General features: G+C 31.1%; 1 protein-coding gene across 1 annotated transcript; it reads right to left on the bottom strand.

Annotated features, from left to right (window-relative positions):
• Positions 1-8,328: 8,328 nt before the first annotated feature.
• LOC139493459 (uncharacterized) lies at positions 8,329-13,540 on the bottom strand. The gene is made up of 4 exons (XM_071281868.1): positions 13,395-13,540; positions 11,535-11,672; positions 10,522-10,626; positions 8,329-8,507 (listed from the first exon to the last, which is right to left on the bottom strand). Exons 1-4 carry the CDS (start codon positions 13,443-13,445, stop codon positions 8,373-8,375), a joined length of 429 nt encoding a protein of 142 aa, XP_071137969.1. The 5' UTR covers positions 13,446-13,540; the 3' UTR covers positions 8,329-8,372.
• Positions 13,541-16,158: the final 2,618 nt, after the last annotated feature.

Genomic DNA, 16,158 nt, shown 5'->3' with positions numbered 1-16,158 from the left:
GTCACGTGTTCAATACTTGTCTTTGAACTTAGGGGCATTTGTTGTTCATGGCATATTTGTATAGATTTTCTTAATTCATTGACATCTCTAATTTTTGGACTCGAAAAAACATAATTGTTTAGATATTGATCTGTTGTTGAAATCTGTAAATTCCGAGGAAAATTAAAGAAAAGTCCCTAATCAAATGGTGGATTAAACCTGGTTAAATAGCTAGCAAAATCTCGCACTTGTATGACAGTTGCATCAAACTCTATTATATTGACAAAGATGCGTAAACAAAACAAACATACACAATAGGTTACAATGTCAAAAAAAGGGTACAGCAGTCAATATTATGTTATAATCGTAATCACTACAAAAACACACAAATGTAACAAAGAAGCACAAAAAGTCATACATCAAATTTAACAACCATTCATTGTTTTTTTATGCGATTTTATTTATCTATGTAAAATCCACCAAAAACGGAATATAAAGTTTAAAGAATTGAGTGTTCTTGCGTGTGTTCGCGCTGTATTTCTGTCACGTAGTGTTGTCATTTTAGCAATATTATTTTTTTTAAATGTCATATAAGAGGGAGGTTTGGCTAGACATGAAACAAGGTTCAACCGACCATTTTCCTCTTAAAATGTCCTGTACCAAGTCAGAAATATGGCAGTTGTTATCAAGTAGTTCGTTTCTATGTATTTTCCGTTTGTTTTTGTTGCACCCCAGTGTTTTGTTGTTCCTTTGTTTTCCTCGTATAGTTGATGTATTGCCATCGGTTTTGGTTTGTAACCCGAATTTGTTTTATTTCAATTGATCAATTTCTTTTAAACACCGGTATATTTTTGTTACATTATTTTAACGCTCAAGTACACAACGCAAGACACTTTTATGTAAAGCATAAACCTATATGACCATGATCAACTGATATTATTCCTATTAGGACACTTTTCTATAAGTCAGTAACAGATATTACCATTATAAAATTATATTCACCATATTATTTTTTAGGACAATTGCAATCTCCATGTATCAGTTTTAATATTCATAAACTTATCACATATTCATCCCAGACCTTTCAAGATATTTTTAAAATTATTTACACTAAGAAAACCAGACTCAAAAATGGTTTGATTCAAATCATACCTACAGTAGCTTTGACTGAACGCCACAAACATTTACTTTTACATGATGATGTAAAACTAAAAAAAACATACATATTTCTATTTTGAATTATCTCATTTGGTTAAGTTTCATGGTTAGAACAGTTGTTATGGAGGAATTATACCGTCTGAAATGGACTTGTGAAAAGTATAGAATTGTGAAAGAAATATTTTGTACTGGGTCTCAAATAGACCACTAGGATTTATCATTAATCCGACTTACATTTATTACTAAAACAAGAGGCTCTCAAGAGCCTGAATCGCTCACCTTAATTCTTTTTGGTTAAATCTCTCATCAATGATTATTTTGGCTTTTCAATTTATTTAAATGTTTTTTGGATCGTCCTATTTTCTTCAAAAGCCAAAATAAATAATCATTTTCTCCTATGTTCTATTTTAGCCATAGGAGCTATGTTTCTTGACATACAAGGAAATAAAATATAAAATTTATACTAGATACTCTGAAACTCATTTAGCCTAAGTTTGGCTGAAATTGATACAGCAGTTTCAAAGGAGAAGATTTTTTAAAGTAAGTCAACATGATGAACAAATTGTGAAAAGTCTTTAAAGGGCAATAACTCCTAAAGGGGTCAACTGACCTTTTCCGTCATGTTGACTTATTTGTAAATCTTACTTTGCTGAACATTATTCCTGTTTACAGTTTATCTCTATCTATAATAATATTCAAGATAATAACCAAAAACAGCAAAATTTCCTTAAAATTACCAAGTCAGGGGCAGCAACCCAACAACGGGTTGTCTGATTCATCTGAAAATTTCAGGGCAGATAGATCTTGACCTGATAAACAATATTACCCCTGTCAGATTTGCTCTAAATGCTTTGGTTTTTGAGTTATAAGCCAAAAACTGCATTTGACCCCTATGTTCTATTTTTAGCAATGGCGACCATGTTTGTTGATAGATCAAAACTTCGGATACAATTTATAAATTAGATACCCTAAGGAACATTCAGTTAAAGTTTGAAAGTATTTGGCCCAGTAGTTTCAGAGGAGAAGATTCTTGAAATAGTTTACGACGACAGACGACGACAGACTACGGACGACAGACGACGGACGACGACGGACGCCAAGTGATGGCATAAGCTCACTTGTCCCTTCGGGACAGGTGAGCTAAAAAAGGTAGCTGTAGTATACTGATGTTCAGAACTTGTTAATGTATAATATCATACCAATCAAAAACACAAAATGATGAATTGACTGCTAATTGAAATCTTTTGCTTTTCGTTCATATTGTTCACCGAGTTCTTTGTTTTGCAAAATATTGATTAGGTCAGGAGCACTGAATTTGACATTTGGCCTATATGATAAGTACAATTATAGGTACATGTATTACACAACTTAATAGTGTATACAAACTTAGTATGTCTTTATTTTTATCTTCTATAGGCTACTAGGTTTAAGAATGAAGACATGCCATGAAATGTTATAATTAGATAGTTCTGTACCTAAAATTTAACATTCTTGTTGTTGCTCTATAAACCGTGCCTGGCAGAGGTTTACCACTTCCAAAATTTATTTAAATTCAAGACAACGATTGAGATGTGTAGATGATATTCACTACCACAATTTGTTGGAGAAGTAAGACGTCCTTGTCAATTTTGATACAACATTAAGGAGGCTCGAGAGTACAAAAATTTCATCACAAATTTAAATAAATTTTTTTCATTGCAAATTTTATTCATTACTTTATTTGTTGTTACTCTAAATATGGTACAAAAATTAACCAAAACAATCAGTTTGTTTTGGCCCCAGATGACTTTTTAAACGTATATGTCATTGAAAAAGCTCCAAATTATTTCCCTTTGGTGCAAAAATGCCAAATTTAACATTCCTAGCAGATATTTTTTTTACATGGAACTGATCATTTCTATCATTTTTTTGAAACTTTATAAATGCCCTGGTTTTATCTGTCATGGCAATAGACCTTACCGAAATTTTATTGTACATACTAGAAAAAATATTTGATATATTTTCTCAATGTTATTATAAAAACACTTGAAATTCTTAAAAATATAAGACCAGATATTAAATGTACTATTCAAGTTTAAATTTCTATAACATCAAAATAAGCAGCCTTTCGTGATATTGTCAGAGAAATAAATAAAACTATCTGCTTTAAACTCTTTCAGATCGTCAGCTGACCATAAATACTAATTGTGAGTTCTTACTTGACCAAGCATTAAAGTCTGAAATTTGAAAAAATAGTGCTACGGTTATGTTTTTCTACACATTCAGAAAATGAAAGAAAGCCCTGAAATGAAAAATGTAAAACAATTCAAACTAAAAAAACTAACGGCCTGAATTGTGTACTAAAGAATAAATGAAAATAAATATAATTTACAGCAAAAGACGATAACCCCTGGATTACAAGCTATTGATTTGGTATAGTCACTCACATAATGTGGTAGGGTTTAACTTGTTAGATGGCGCCAAATCATCAACCTACCCCTGACATGGGACAGTGGTGCATCATCAAACATCATGAAACAATAAACAAAAAAAATATGATAAAATGTAACAAACGGTTACCACTCAAATGCAGACGTCTGACTTAGGACAGGCACACATAGAATGTGGCGGTGTTAAACTAGTTTCAAGCCAACCCTCTTGTATCCTAGATAATGGAGAAGCAGTATAACATAATAACAAGCTATAACAACATGCGGAAAGTTCTGAACTCTTCAGAAGTATAAAAAGCAATATAATAATATATCTTACACAAACACAGATGGACAAGACAGTGTACTTAACCAAAAATATTATTTCCCATAAAATATTTTCCATTGAACAAAATTCCACATAAAATATTGTCCGCGGACACTTTTCATAATGAAATACTGTCCTGAACAATATTTCTTAAAACAAATTTGTCACCTTATTCGGGACAATATTTCACTATGAAATTTTTATAATAAAAATAAAATCGTCCCATGGATAATATTCCATTGAGAAAAATATGTTCACTATGAAAAACTGTCCATGAAAAATCAATTACACGCATGCAGCATACACATTTTATATTGATACAAATGAAATCATTCTGTAAAGCAGGTATACTTAACTTTTTCAAGTTTTTTGTAGTATCATTTGTTTTCTTGTCAAAGCATTTTCAATGAATTTAATTATTTTTATAACCTTAATAATATAACTCCGCATCTAGGCTTGTGCTTCCTATCATAATTTTTTTGATAAGTAGTTACTGTGGATGTGTACCGTACCGTAGGAGTATTTGGATCGTACGCGTACTTGTTTAAAATACTCATACGGTCAGACCGTCTGATTTATATTAAGAAGTTTGTCAAGTTTACTAGATACAAATGCATATAACAGATCAACATAACTTAACTCTCAATTGTAATTGAAATAAAAACTAGATATTTTGATTATTAAAAGAAAAATACGCTAATTAAAGTTCAACTCTTGTATTTAGCGTGTCGATCAGTAATACTTTAATTGAATTATGACAATCATGCTCTCTGAAATTGAAGATATCGGAAATAAACATAATGTGGAAGGACAATTGTTTTATGATATATGTATTTAGCAACTTTACAAAAAAAATGCAAATGCAAAGGAACATGCGTGAAGGACGCATCCGGGTTCGGGAATTTCTCGCTGCATTGAAGACCTGTTGGTGACCTTCTGCTGTTGACTGCTTTATGAGTTTTTATGATCGGGTGGTTATCTCTTTGACACATTCCCCATTTCCATTCTCAATTTTATGAACTGCAAACATGTAAATTTATAAAATATTACATTTCTTGTGGTAGGAAGTGTCACCCTCGGCGAGAGTACCGAAATAGGATTCAGATATGCAATTAAACAAATATTCAAGTTAACGTTTTTATCAATCTAATTGTAATAATAAGAATTTGTAAAACTAAACAATAAAGATTGTGATAATTGTTTGATTAAATTTAACCCATATGATCCAAAAACATGTATGGTCAGCTGGTACTGTACCATACGCGTATACTCATACGGTCAGAATACTCATATGGTCTGGAACAGATGCATATAATCCATTGGAAGCTGGATCTGAGAACCCTTCCGGAGCACCTTATATCAATCCAGTTTTTGGTTGGGTTTGTGTTGCATAGTCCTTAGTTTTCTGGTTGTGTTTTGTGTACTATTGATTGTTTTTTATATTTGTCTTTTTTAATTTTTATCCATGTCGTTGTTGTTTATTTTCGACTGATGAGTTTGAATGATCCTCTGGTATCTTTCGCCCCTCTGTTGCTGATTGCTATGAAGATCATAAAACCAGGGTTCCTAATGATAATTCTGAAGTTAGCACGTCTAACTTTTTATAGACCATATAATGATCTAGCCCCGAGCGTTATAGAATATCTGCTTCATAGACGACCAAAAGCTATGAACTATAGTTTGTAGGTATAACAAGCTGTGGTATGAGACCAATGAGACAACTCTCTATCCAAGTCACAAATAGTGAAAAGTTATTACAGGTCATATCACAGCCTTCAACACGGAGTCTTGGCTATAACGAACATGTATTTGTATATATATTAATTGTTACAATTCAATAAGATGCTGTGTTTTATGTGAACTATTTCTGATGTTGAGGAGACAGAACAGATAAGTAGATTATATTACTTTCATAAAGGCAACAGTAGTATACTGCTGTTCGAAACTCATAATCGATAGAGAAATAAAAACAAATCCGGGTTACAAACTTCCCCTTTTATTGCAATGTTAAATATAACATTAAAATGACAAGATTTTCAATTTCGTGTCAATTTCACGATTAAGGCAGTACAAATATGTCAATTTTCACTGAATTTCTGTTGTGGATGACATCCCATGCATATGTCACAACTATACCCCTCATGACTTGTTCATACTGTTATAAGTGACCAAAAAAAATGAAAAATTTGAAACAACTCATTAGCTGTATTTCCTTTTATAATCTAACTGCGTTTTGTGTTTCAGTTTGTTGTTGCATTCAGTGTTCGGTTTTTATTTTTCATTTAAAAAACATACGTTTGTGTTTTTTCATATTGATTCGCTTGGAAATTTGCAATATGTATGCTCTTCTTTTAAGACAAATATATGGGCAATGCTGTATCCATGAAACTTGCAAACGCATTTTATTCATATACATATATATATATATATTTATTTTTATTTGATGCATGCGTAAAGAAACAATAAAATCCCTTGTATCAATTATGCGTAAAGAAGAAAAAGATTAACACTATATGGTATACCATCGACGAGTATTAACAATTTCGTATATTCTCAACACGTTTTGTATACTTTACCTCAAACTTAGTTAAGCCAATTTTCAAAGCTATTTTTAAATAGTTTGAATGTCAGTTTCAGACAATGGCATTTATGAGAAACCACTGCGGTCAGAAAATGCTGCTCTTTTTTTTTATGTCAAAAGAATTCATATGATCCAATATGTAAATATTGCGAAAACCTCGAAAGAAATATTGACGTAAGCTTGGACACAACATTCGATAACGAATTCTAGTATGGTTGAATTCGTGCTTGTCCGAAAAAGAGTTGGAGGATTAATGATAGCAGATTGAATGGTATTTTTAATTTTTTTCTTACATAATGTGATTATTGTGAGTCCAGTATATCTGGCATAGATTTGACCCTAACCTCGAAGTAATTGCAACCGAAGATTTTTAAGCTTTAATCTTCAGCATTATACCCAAAATATACACAGTAAAAAGTCCCATGAAATCAACTTGAGGAAAACAAAAACAAATCATGATTTTGAAATTCTTTGATATTGGAGATAACTCTGCAAAAAAGGTTGAAACGTAAATCAAACTTGATACAAAATTAAAACTTTGTCGCTTCTATTCAACAGAATGTAAATCTTTTATCAAGATACAACTTAGATTTTATAAATCATTAGTTGACCATGTATTGGATTTTTTAGTTTGTCAAGGTATATAATCTCAAATTGAAAAAAAAATAATTAAGCTTATATATTCTTCTTTTTTTGGTTAAAAGTTTCTTTAAAAAAGGTAGAAGCTGAACAGATATAATTTACAATTATAAACAATTCCAAATATTCACATTATTTTTAAAATGGTCACAAAGCCTTAAATAAGCAATTTCTTTATTGAAACATGTGTAAACAAAAAAAAGAGAAATACCCATAACGCATAGGTTTTGTACATTTCATAAGCAGAAGATAATATAATATATTCAAATACGAACTTACAAAGCATCATATTTACATGAATTTTAAGAAAATCAACCAAAAACTGACAAAAAATACTCATTTTTGCAGAGTTATCTCCCTTTCCGATGTTAATTTCCATAAGAAATTAAAAATGTTGATTTTGAGTTTTCCTCAAGTTAAATTGTATTGGACTGCATATATTTGGGGCTTAATTCTATAGATTAGAACTATGCAATTAGTTTGAGGTTCAAACTTAGTTTGACTGGACGAACTGTTTTTGCTGAGGCGTAATCGTATACGTTGTACTACCATTTCGTTGATGGTAGTAGATGAATGACAGTATTATAACTTGTATAAAAAATAAGAATATATTCGATATGCAATGCTGCTAGAACGCTGTTCAGACAAGCATTGAACTCTGTGAAAAAAAATTTGATTCGGGGAATTATTAAAAAGGTATCATTTTCTCTTACTTGATACCCAACACTATACCCCAAAACAAACTGTCGTTTAATTTTATTTTTTTTTTCTCTCTCATTGATAAACCAGGGTTAGCTAAACATCTTATTTACTTTTATATATTCTCTCTGATTTGGAAATCGGGAAAACTTGTGTAAATGGCACATAAATCAAGAGTTTTTATACAAGTCCACTAGGAGACGAAATTACATTGTTCATGCTTAAAAAGATTGTTGGTATATTTAATAAATGTTATTATTCAAACACTGAGATTAATTAAAAAGATGAGACCAACCATTACCATTCGAATTAAGATTGTAATATGATGTTATATATATATGTTATATTTGTTATTCTCGTGGGATTTTGTCTATGTGTGTTACATTTTAGTGTTATGTCGTTGTTCTCCTCTTATATTTAATGCGTTTCCCTCGGTTTTAGTTTGTTACCCCGATTTAGTTTTTTGTCCATGGATTTATGAGTTTTGAACAGCGGTATACTACTGTTGCCTTTATTTAATAACTATAACACCAAAATAAGAAGCGTTTCATCATATATTCAGAAGAATGAATAATTTTCTCTAAACTGCGTAAACTCTGTACACCTTCCCGCCGGCGTTTCTACATTGCTTTCCCCATGACTGGTTTCGAACTTCAAGATCGTCAGCTGACCATAGATAGTAATTGTTGCTTCTTATTTGACCAAGCATAAAAATCTGAAATTGAAAAAAGGACATACTTTGATAAGTGCTTGCTACATATTCATTAAAATGAATTAACAAAAACAATAATTGAGATTTATATATTTTATATCAACATCAGGATTGAAATGCGATGTTCATTTACAGTATTTAACTCATTACTGACTCACATTGGTTGGTATGAAATTGTCACAGCAGGTATAATTTTTTTTACCTATACCTCTTTTGCTATTACTTTTATGACAATTTGTTTCTATATTCATTCAGTGAGACCATTACAGCAGTTGTCAAACTAATTCCAAATAATTTCCTTTAATGATTTCTTCCTTCGGCTTAAAAAATTCGTCATTGATGATTGTACTGTGCAAAAAATTCGTAAGGGTTCCACAGAACCCAGTGTCTCGCCTACTTTTGCTGTTAATCGCAGACTCAACAAAAATGAGGAAAAACATCAATAAAAATTTCCCTCTCTATACTGTCTTTTGATTGAAAGAAGCTTCCAAGTTTGGTAAAAAATCCAGAATAGTTTATGAATCTAATAAATGTTTTATAAACTTTAACTGCAGACTGTATGTAATGTTAACTGGAAGAAAAACTAAGTCCTTTATAAGTAAAATACGGAAAAAGTGAAATTTTTTTTTACAAAATTTACTTCTGAATAATATCTTATGATCAGAAACAAGCTTTTGTCTAAGTTTGGTAGAAATAAAGGATAGTTTAAGAACATTATAAAAATTTTAAAAACTTAAACCACAGAGTGAATGTTTTGTTGTTTCTGGCAAAAAAACTAAGTCCAATTATAAGTAAAATACGGAAAAGTGGAAATTTATTTTTACAAAATTTTCTTCTTGATACTATCTTATGATCATAAACAAGCTTCTGTCCAAGTTTGGTACAAATCAAGGATAGTTTATGAAAGTTATTAAAATTTTAAAAACGTTAACCACAGAGTGAATGTAATGTTTCCTCGCAGAAAAACTAAGTCCATTTATAAGTAAAATACGGAAAAGTGGAATTTTATTTTTACAAAATTTTCTTCTTGATACTATCTTATGATCATAAACAAGCTTCTGTCCAAGTTTGGTACAAATCAAGGATAGTTTATGAAAGTTATTAAAATTTTAAAAACGTTAACCACAGAGTGAATGTAATGTTTCCTCGCAGAAAAACTAAGTCAATTTATAAGTAAAATACGGAAAAAATGGAATTTTATTTTTACAAAATTTACTTCTGGATACTTTCTTATGATCATAAACAAGCTTCTGTCCAAGTTTGGTAGAAATTCAGTATAGTTTAAGAAAGTTATTAAAATTTCAAAAACTTTAACCACAGAGTGAATATTTGTGGATGCCGCCGCCGACGACGACGACGACGACGACGACGGAATGTAGGATCGCTTAGTCTCGCCTTTTCGACTGAAGTCGAAGGCTCGACAAAAAGCGATATTTTACATTTCCTTTTATCTAAAGTTGTCCGGAGTATAACATTTTTTTTTTTATCACGAAGTAAGCACCATTTTTATTTACTTTAGCGAAGTTTGTCTCTCTCTCTTATATTTCCTATCATTTTTTTTTTTCATTTTTTTTTTTTTGCTTATTAAAGGGAGGCTATAAAACCAAGGGTTCTTACGGTTAAGCTAATAATATCTATTCTTATATTTTCGAACCTTATCATTGATTGGTGGACCTTTATGGAATATACGTTTGATAGATGACCACAGATTATATTCCACATCTTTCGTTACAACTATCTTATTTATATAAATTCATTGGAAATTCAAAATATGTGTGTTTTCTTAAAAATAAATACAAGTATATGGATAGTGCTGTATTTTTTTTCGTACGTTGTTTTTTTCAAAACATATTATATTTCAAAGATATTCATCTATTTTCTATGTGTACCGAAAAAGTATAATCCCTTATACGAACACAAAAAAAACTCTAGAGAAGAGTAAAACATGATGGTATACCATCATCGAGTATTAATAATTAGGAATATTTCTTAACTTGTTTTTTTATTGATTCTTTACCTCAAATTTGGTTAAACCATCTGTTGTTTGAATAGTTTGTATGTCAGTTTCAGACAATGGCATTGCGTAGCAATCCTTATGGTGAAACCAGGCGATCAGTAAATGCTGTAAAGGAAATAATATTTCATTTATAGAGAACGTTTTTGTATTCAATCACTGTATATACTCCAGCAATCTATCATTTCTTATTTTGTAACTGTTTATACTTTTTTCAATCCGCTTGTATTATCTAATTGTTGACTGCATGTCACCTTTCTATGTGTGGGCAAATTTGAAATTATTGCTTGTCGAATAGGTCACATCAAATCCGAATTAAAGTGTGAATTGGTTGTCATGTTCTCATCGCGCTCAAAGATAACCTGTAAGAATGGCGATGGTTGAATGTTCTTATCCTTCAAAAATAGCTTTTTCCAAAGTAAGTCCTAGTGCGAATCTAATGTTGATTACTGTACACTAACTTATTTTGCCACCGGTTTATTTTCGAGAGTAGAAAAATAATGCGATCATGTCAAAATTGAATAATTCCTTATCAAATTACGTGAAGTATTTGAAAATTAAGAAATCAAATTGCCGCAAAATGGGCTTCACACGTAAACAAGTTGCTTAACAGTATACCGAGTCACACTATACAGAATCTGTAAAATGATTTTTGGAAACGAAAACAGAAATTGTGCATGGTCATATGTCAGAGGTGGCTGTTAACGTTTCTTAGATTTTATGAATCATGACAAATTGAAATCAGCAGACTTTGACCATTTTTTCATTAATGTTGACCATTTTTTGATACGGTATTGTCCATTCATGGTTTTTCTTGTTCGGATATTTTTAGCAGCTTTTTTATGAAATGATATTTATTGATACTCATATGTCCCTGTTGTTATTTCAGTGTTTTTGTTACCATAAAAGAATCTTTGTTGATCTTCAGTAGGGTTTGTTCGTTTTATTCTCAACCTATTTTACCTTCAAAAAGTTCTTTTAAATATTTGATTTTAAGATTATTAGCCGAGTAATACCTCTGCTGACCATTTGGAGTACGTGAAATAAATATCGTCATACAGTTGAGGTTCTGGAGTAGGCCTAGGCTTACGGGTGGTGGGATGCGTCAAGGTACTCTTCAATATAGTCTGTGTTGTTGCAGAGGAGGAAACATACTATAAAATAAATAAATATTATTCTAAAAGTTTCTTCCTTTTCATAATTTCTCATAACATTCGCCTTATTGTGCGTTGCTAAAATTGCTAAATACCATAAGGGGATTTTACTCAAGGAAGTGTAGTAATAATCGATTTGTTTTTGTTATATCTAAAACTCGAAGGTAAAATTATAAGCCATGTAGTCAGGACATCGGTTTTGGCATGCTTTTTAATACATGTACATTATGTCTGTAAAATTCGAGTTCATTGAATTTTACAATTTTGCTTATACTCATGTTGTCAACTCCCTCAGGAGAAAATAACATTTGAAAATACCTGTACCAAGATAGGAATATGACAGTTGTTGTCCATTCGTTTGATGTGTTTTATCATTTGATTTTGCCATTTGATTAGGGACTTTCCGTTTTGAATTTTCCTCGGAGTTCAGTATTTTTGTGATTTTACTTTTTGAACATGTGTACATATCAAGTTTTCCAACAAGGATATAAAAATAGAAAGTAAAATTATTTAAACCAATGTATACAAAGAAAAAAACATAATAAATTGCTTCACGTAGTAATCATTTACATTGACTTTGTTTTTAATTAATTTTATTGTTTTATGTGTCAACAAATAATTATCATTCTGATTCTATTGGTTACTTCTTATTTTTTTTAATGTAAAATAGACATTGAATATGAATCTAAATTTTAATATTTTATACATTTTCCATTTCATTTCTATGCATGACCGTGTAAATCTTCTGGTACGTAAAAGAATACTTATGAAATTTATAAAGATCCATAAACAAATATCTTCTTTCATTATTTGCCCATTTTTATCAGCTTTAAATTAGTTTGCCGGTATAAATGACAATATGTTTGCAATTTATGACAGGTATATTCTTTTCTTTTTTTTTTTACTTTAATTTTGAACCATCTGTTAACAAGTGGAAGTCTTGAACGGTTTTCCCGAGACAATTGTAACGGCCAAAAACATTAAAACATTCGAACGAAGAGTAAATAAATATTGGAAAGAACATCCTATGATTTCTGACTACACAGTAGATTACAACTTCACGATCGGAGGTAGTAGCACAGTAATTAAAGGTGATAGTGACAGTAAAATAGAGCCAATATAGAGCAAGCTGATCTCTAGCTGCGTTTGGATACACTTAGGTAGACTTAGGTAGGTAGGTAGTTAACAAATAACACTAAACGAATTATGGATACGCTGTTGTTGATTCGGTGAGCCTATATATAAGTTGTAAAAAAAACTGTGAAAAACCGAAGTTAGTTAGTTGAGACAAATTGAATGTTCGTGTGTGAAGGAGCTGATAAGATTTGGTTTACATCAAGAAAATCCAGCAAAAATAATGATATTCAACTTCAACTTAATTGATAATTTATTGTTCTGATAAAAAATCAACTGCATGTTTCTATTGATTCGGTATCGACGATGCTTTTATCAATCATCATGCCAGTAAATTTCCAATATATACAATTATGTAATATTACGGTGACACCATCTACAATTTAATCGTTCAAAATATCTTTGTTACAACGCTTCTTATTACATTCAGTGTGTTTATAAGCAGCAGTGATCGAGTAATATGACATAGAATAAATAACAATGCGACAACCAGTTACTAAAACCATATCATTAGCTATAAAATAAAACAAAAAATGAAGATAATGTATATCAGACGACATATATACCTCTAATTTGTAAATCTCATACCTGTATTAATAAAATTGCAAATGTTAATCCAAACAAACATTTGGTTGTCATTGTATGGAACTATGTTTCACGTTTAGTCTAGCTTATCTCATGGACCGCATACACCTTATAATAATTATATGTAAATATACTGCTTATCTAACACAATCTGACGTCTATAGTCTATAAGTACTCTCTTTCTCTCTCTCAATAGGTCTTCAACGCAGTGAGAAAATCCCGCAGCCGGAGGTGGGCCTCATCTGGCTCCTAAATAAAACAAATTGTACTACCTCAGTGAAAACGGACGTCATACTAATTAACTCCAAAACATATAAATAAACTAAAATTTAAAAAAAAAAGACTAATAAAGACAAAAGGCTCCTGAGTTGGGACAGGCGCAAAAATGGGGCGGGTCAAACATGTTTTGTGAGATGTCAACCCTTCCCCTATACCTTTAGCAAATGTAGAACAAAGTTCAAAAACAGCAATGCCTACAGTAAAGCTCAGTTTAGAGTCCGAATTGGTAACAATAGAAACTTAGCAAAATGACAATGATACATAAATTAACAAAGGACTACTGTCAGTTAATGACATGATAGCTCTAAACCTCAATTAAACTGATTGAAAGATTATGTCTGCATCCTATGAACATCAAGCATAATCCCTCCTGTTAGGGGTTTAGTATCATACCATCATAAAATATATGAGAACAACAACTGGTTTTAGAATGAATATGATTATATCTGATCCAAAACCCTATGAGTCAATCAATATTGATTCCAAAGTATGCAATCCCTAATAACAATAGTATCGTAATTATATCCATTCTGAAGAAGTCGGTTTAAACGTTTGGCTCGCTTTTTAGGTGAATACCGATATTTTTGTGCCTTTGTAAAGAATATTACCATAAAAGAGTTGATGGGAATTACTTAACCGTGTAAAACGTTTGCATGTTGATTTATATTTACGAATGATGTCTTTGTATCGATGTTAAATTTAGTAAATGTTTTTGACATATTTGTGATATCGAAAACCCTGGTGTAATAATTTTTCAGTAATACAAAGATTTCTTTCGTTAAAATTAAAATTTTAATATGTTTTTACATACACATAAGATGGTGACGAGGGTACGTCACAATCTAAAACTGAAGAATTAGCTATAGGAAATGAAAAATCATCACTTTTTTCATATTTTTTTTGTATTTATATTTCTGTTACAGATATAAATAGCAAGATCCAACAAGAGGCAGTGTTCATTGTTAGTATTAGCTTTATTTAAAATCAGTTCGGCAGAATAAAATCATACAAAACAGATGCTCTTGACTTGGGACAGGCGCAAAAATGAAACGGGGTTAAACATGTTTTCGATATCTCTATCCTCCTAGTTAATGTAAAAAACGAATAGGGAACAAAAGAAACTACACAAAATGACATTTATATTTACATTAGCAAAGGACTACTAGCAGTTACTGACATGTCAGCTTCAAAACTCAATTGAAGATTGAAATATTGTCTTCATTTTATGAATAGCAAGCACAAACCCACCCGTTAGGGGTTAAGTATTAAACCATCATAAAATATATGAGAAGAACATACCCCGTATCATTATTTCAGGTTTTTATCCAAATATCTTAAAGTGTTATTAAAATTTTGAATAAGATGTTGTGTTGATGGGTCTTTCCTTGTAATACCATCATTGATTTCCCCCTTCTTAGTCTTTGTTAAATTTGCTCTTTTCAAAAAAAAAATGTGCAGAATTTATCTTTGATTCAAATAAAGAAATACTTGGGCAAATGGCATGAGTAAAGATTTATCCTGTCCCGTACTATAGAAAAAAATTCACATATCATTTCATTGCAAATAAGAATATAACCATCACTGGAATTCAACCAATCAAATGTCTCCCCTTATTTAATCTGCAAAACATTCTATAGAAATCCCAAATAAAAAAAATAATGGTGCTTTGATATACCCAAGACATAAGTTTATGACACAGACATGTTTTACTGCAATTAAATGTAGGATTAATTTAATACCTACAACTGTCAAATTTGCCACAACTTTTTGGAATTTGGAGTCCTCAATGTTCTTCAACTTTGTACTTGTTTTGGCTTACGAACTATTTTGAACTGAGCGTCTTGTGTAGACGAAACGAGCGTCTGGCGTATAAAATTATAATCCTGGTACCTTTGATAACTATTTACACCACTGTCACCACTGGGTCAATGCCACTGCTGGTGAACGTTTCGTTCCCGACGGTATCAGCAGCCAAGTAGTCAGCACTTCGGTGAATATCAATTATATTATCATTTTTATACATTTCCGGTTTACAAAACTTTAAATTTTTCGAAGAACTAAGGATTTTCTTATCCCAGGCATAGATTTCCTTAGTCGTATTAGGCACAACTTTTTTTGGAATTTGAGGTCCTCAATGCTCTTCAACTTTGTACATTTTTTGGGGACTTTATAACTATCTTGTGTAAACTCAAGGTTTTCTTATCCCAGGCATAGATTACCTTAACCTCATATACCATTGTTATATTATATTTCGTTTCTGTGTGTGTTACATTTTAATGTTGTGTTTCTGTTGTGTCGTAGTTCTCCTCTTATATTTAATGTGTTTCCCTCAGTTTTAATTTGTAACCCGGATCTGTTTTTTCCTCAATCGATTTATGAAGTTCGAACAGCGATATACATTGTGCCTTTGTTTGGCACAACTTTTTGGAATTTGGGGTTCTCAATGCTCCTCAACTTTGTACTTGTTTGGCTTCATAACTATTTTCAA

The sequence above is a fragment of the Mytilus edulis genome, chromosome 10, assembly GCF_963676685.1.
Source record: "Mytilus edulis chromosome 10, xbMytEdul2.2, whole genome shotgun sequence".
NCBI classification, from domain to species: domain Eukaryota; kingdom Metazoa; phylum Mollusca; class Bivalvia; order Mytilida; family Mytilidae; genus Mytilus; species Mytilus edulis.
This window is presented reverse-complemented; position numbering and strand designations above follow the sequence as displayed.

Coding starts and splice junctions, on each gene's coding strand:
- LOC139493459 (XM_071281868.1), bottom strand. CDS start 13,445: ATGACAACCAAATGTTTGTTTGGATTAACATTTGCAATTTTATTAATA. Junction 10,627..11,534: donor ACTCCAAATGGTCAGCAGAG/GTATTACTCGGC, acceptor TTTCCTTTACAG/CATTTACTGATCGCCTGGTT. Junction 8,508..10,521: donor ATGGTTTAACCAAATTTGAG/GTAAAGAATCAA, acceptor TTTCAATTTCAG/ATTTTTATGCTTGGTCAAAT.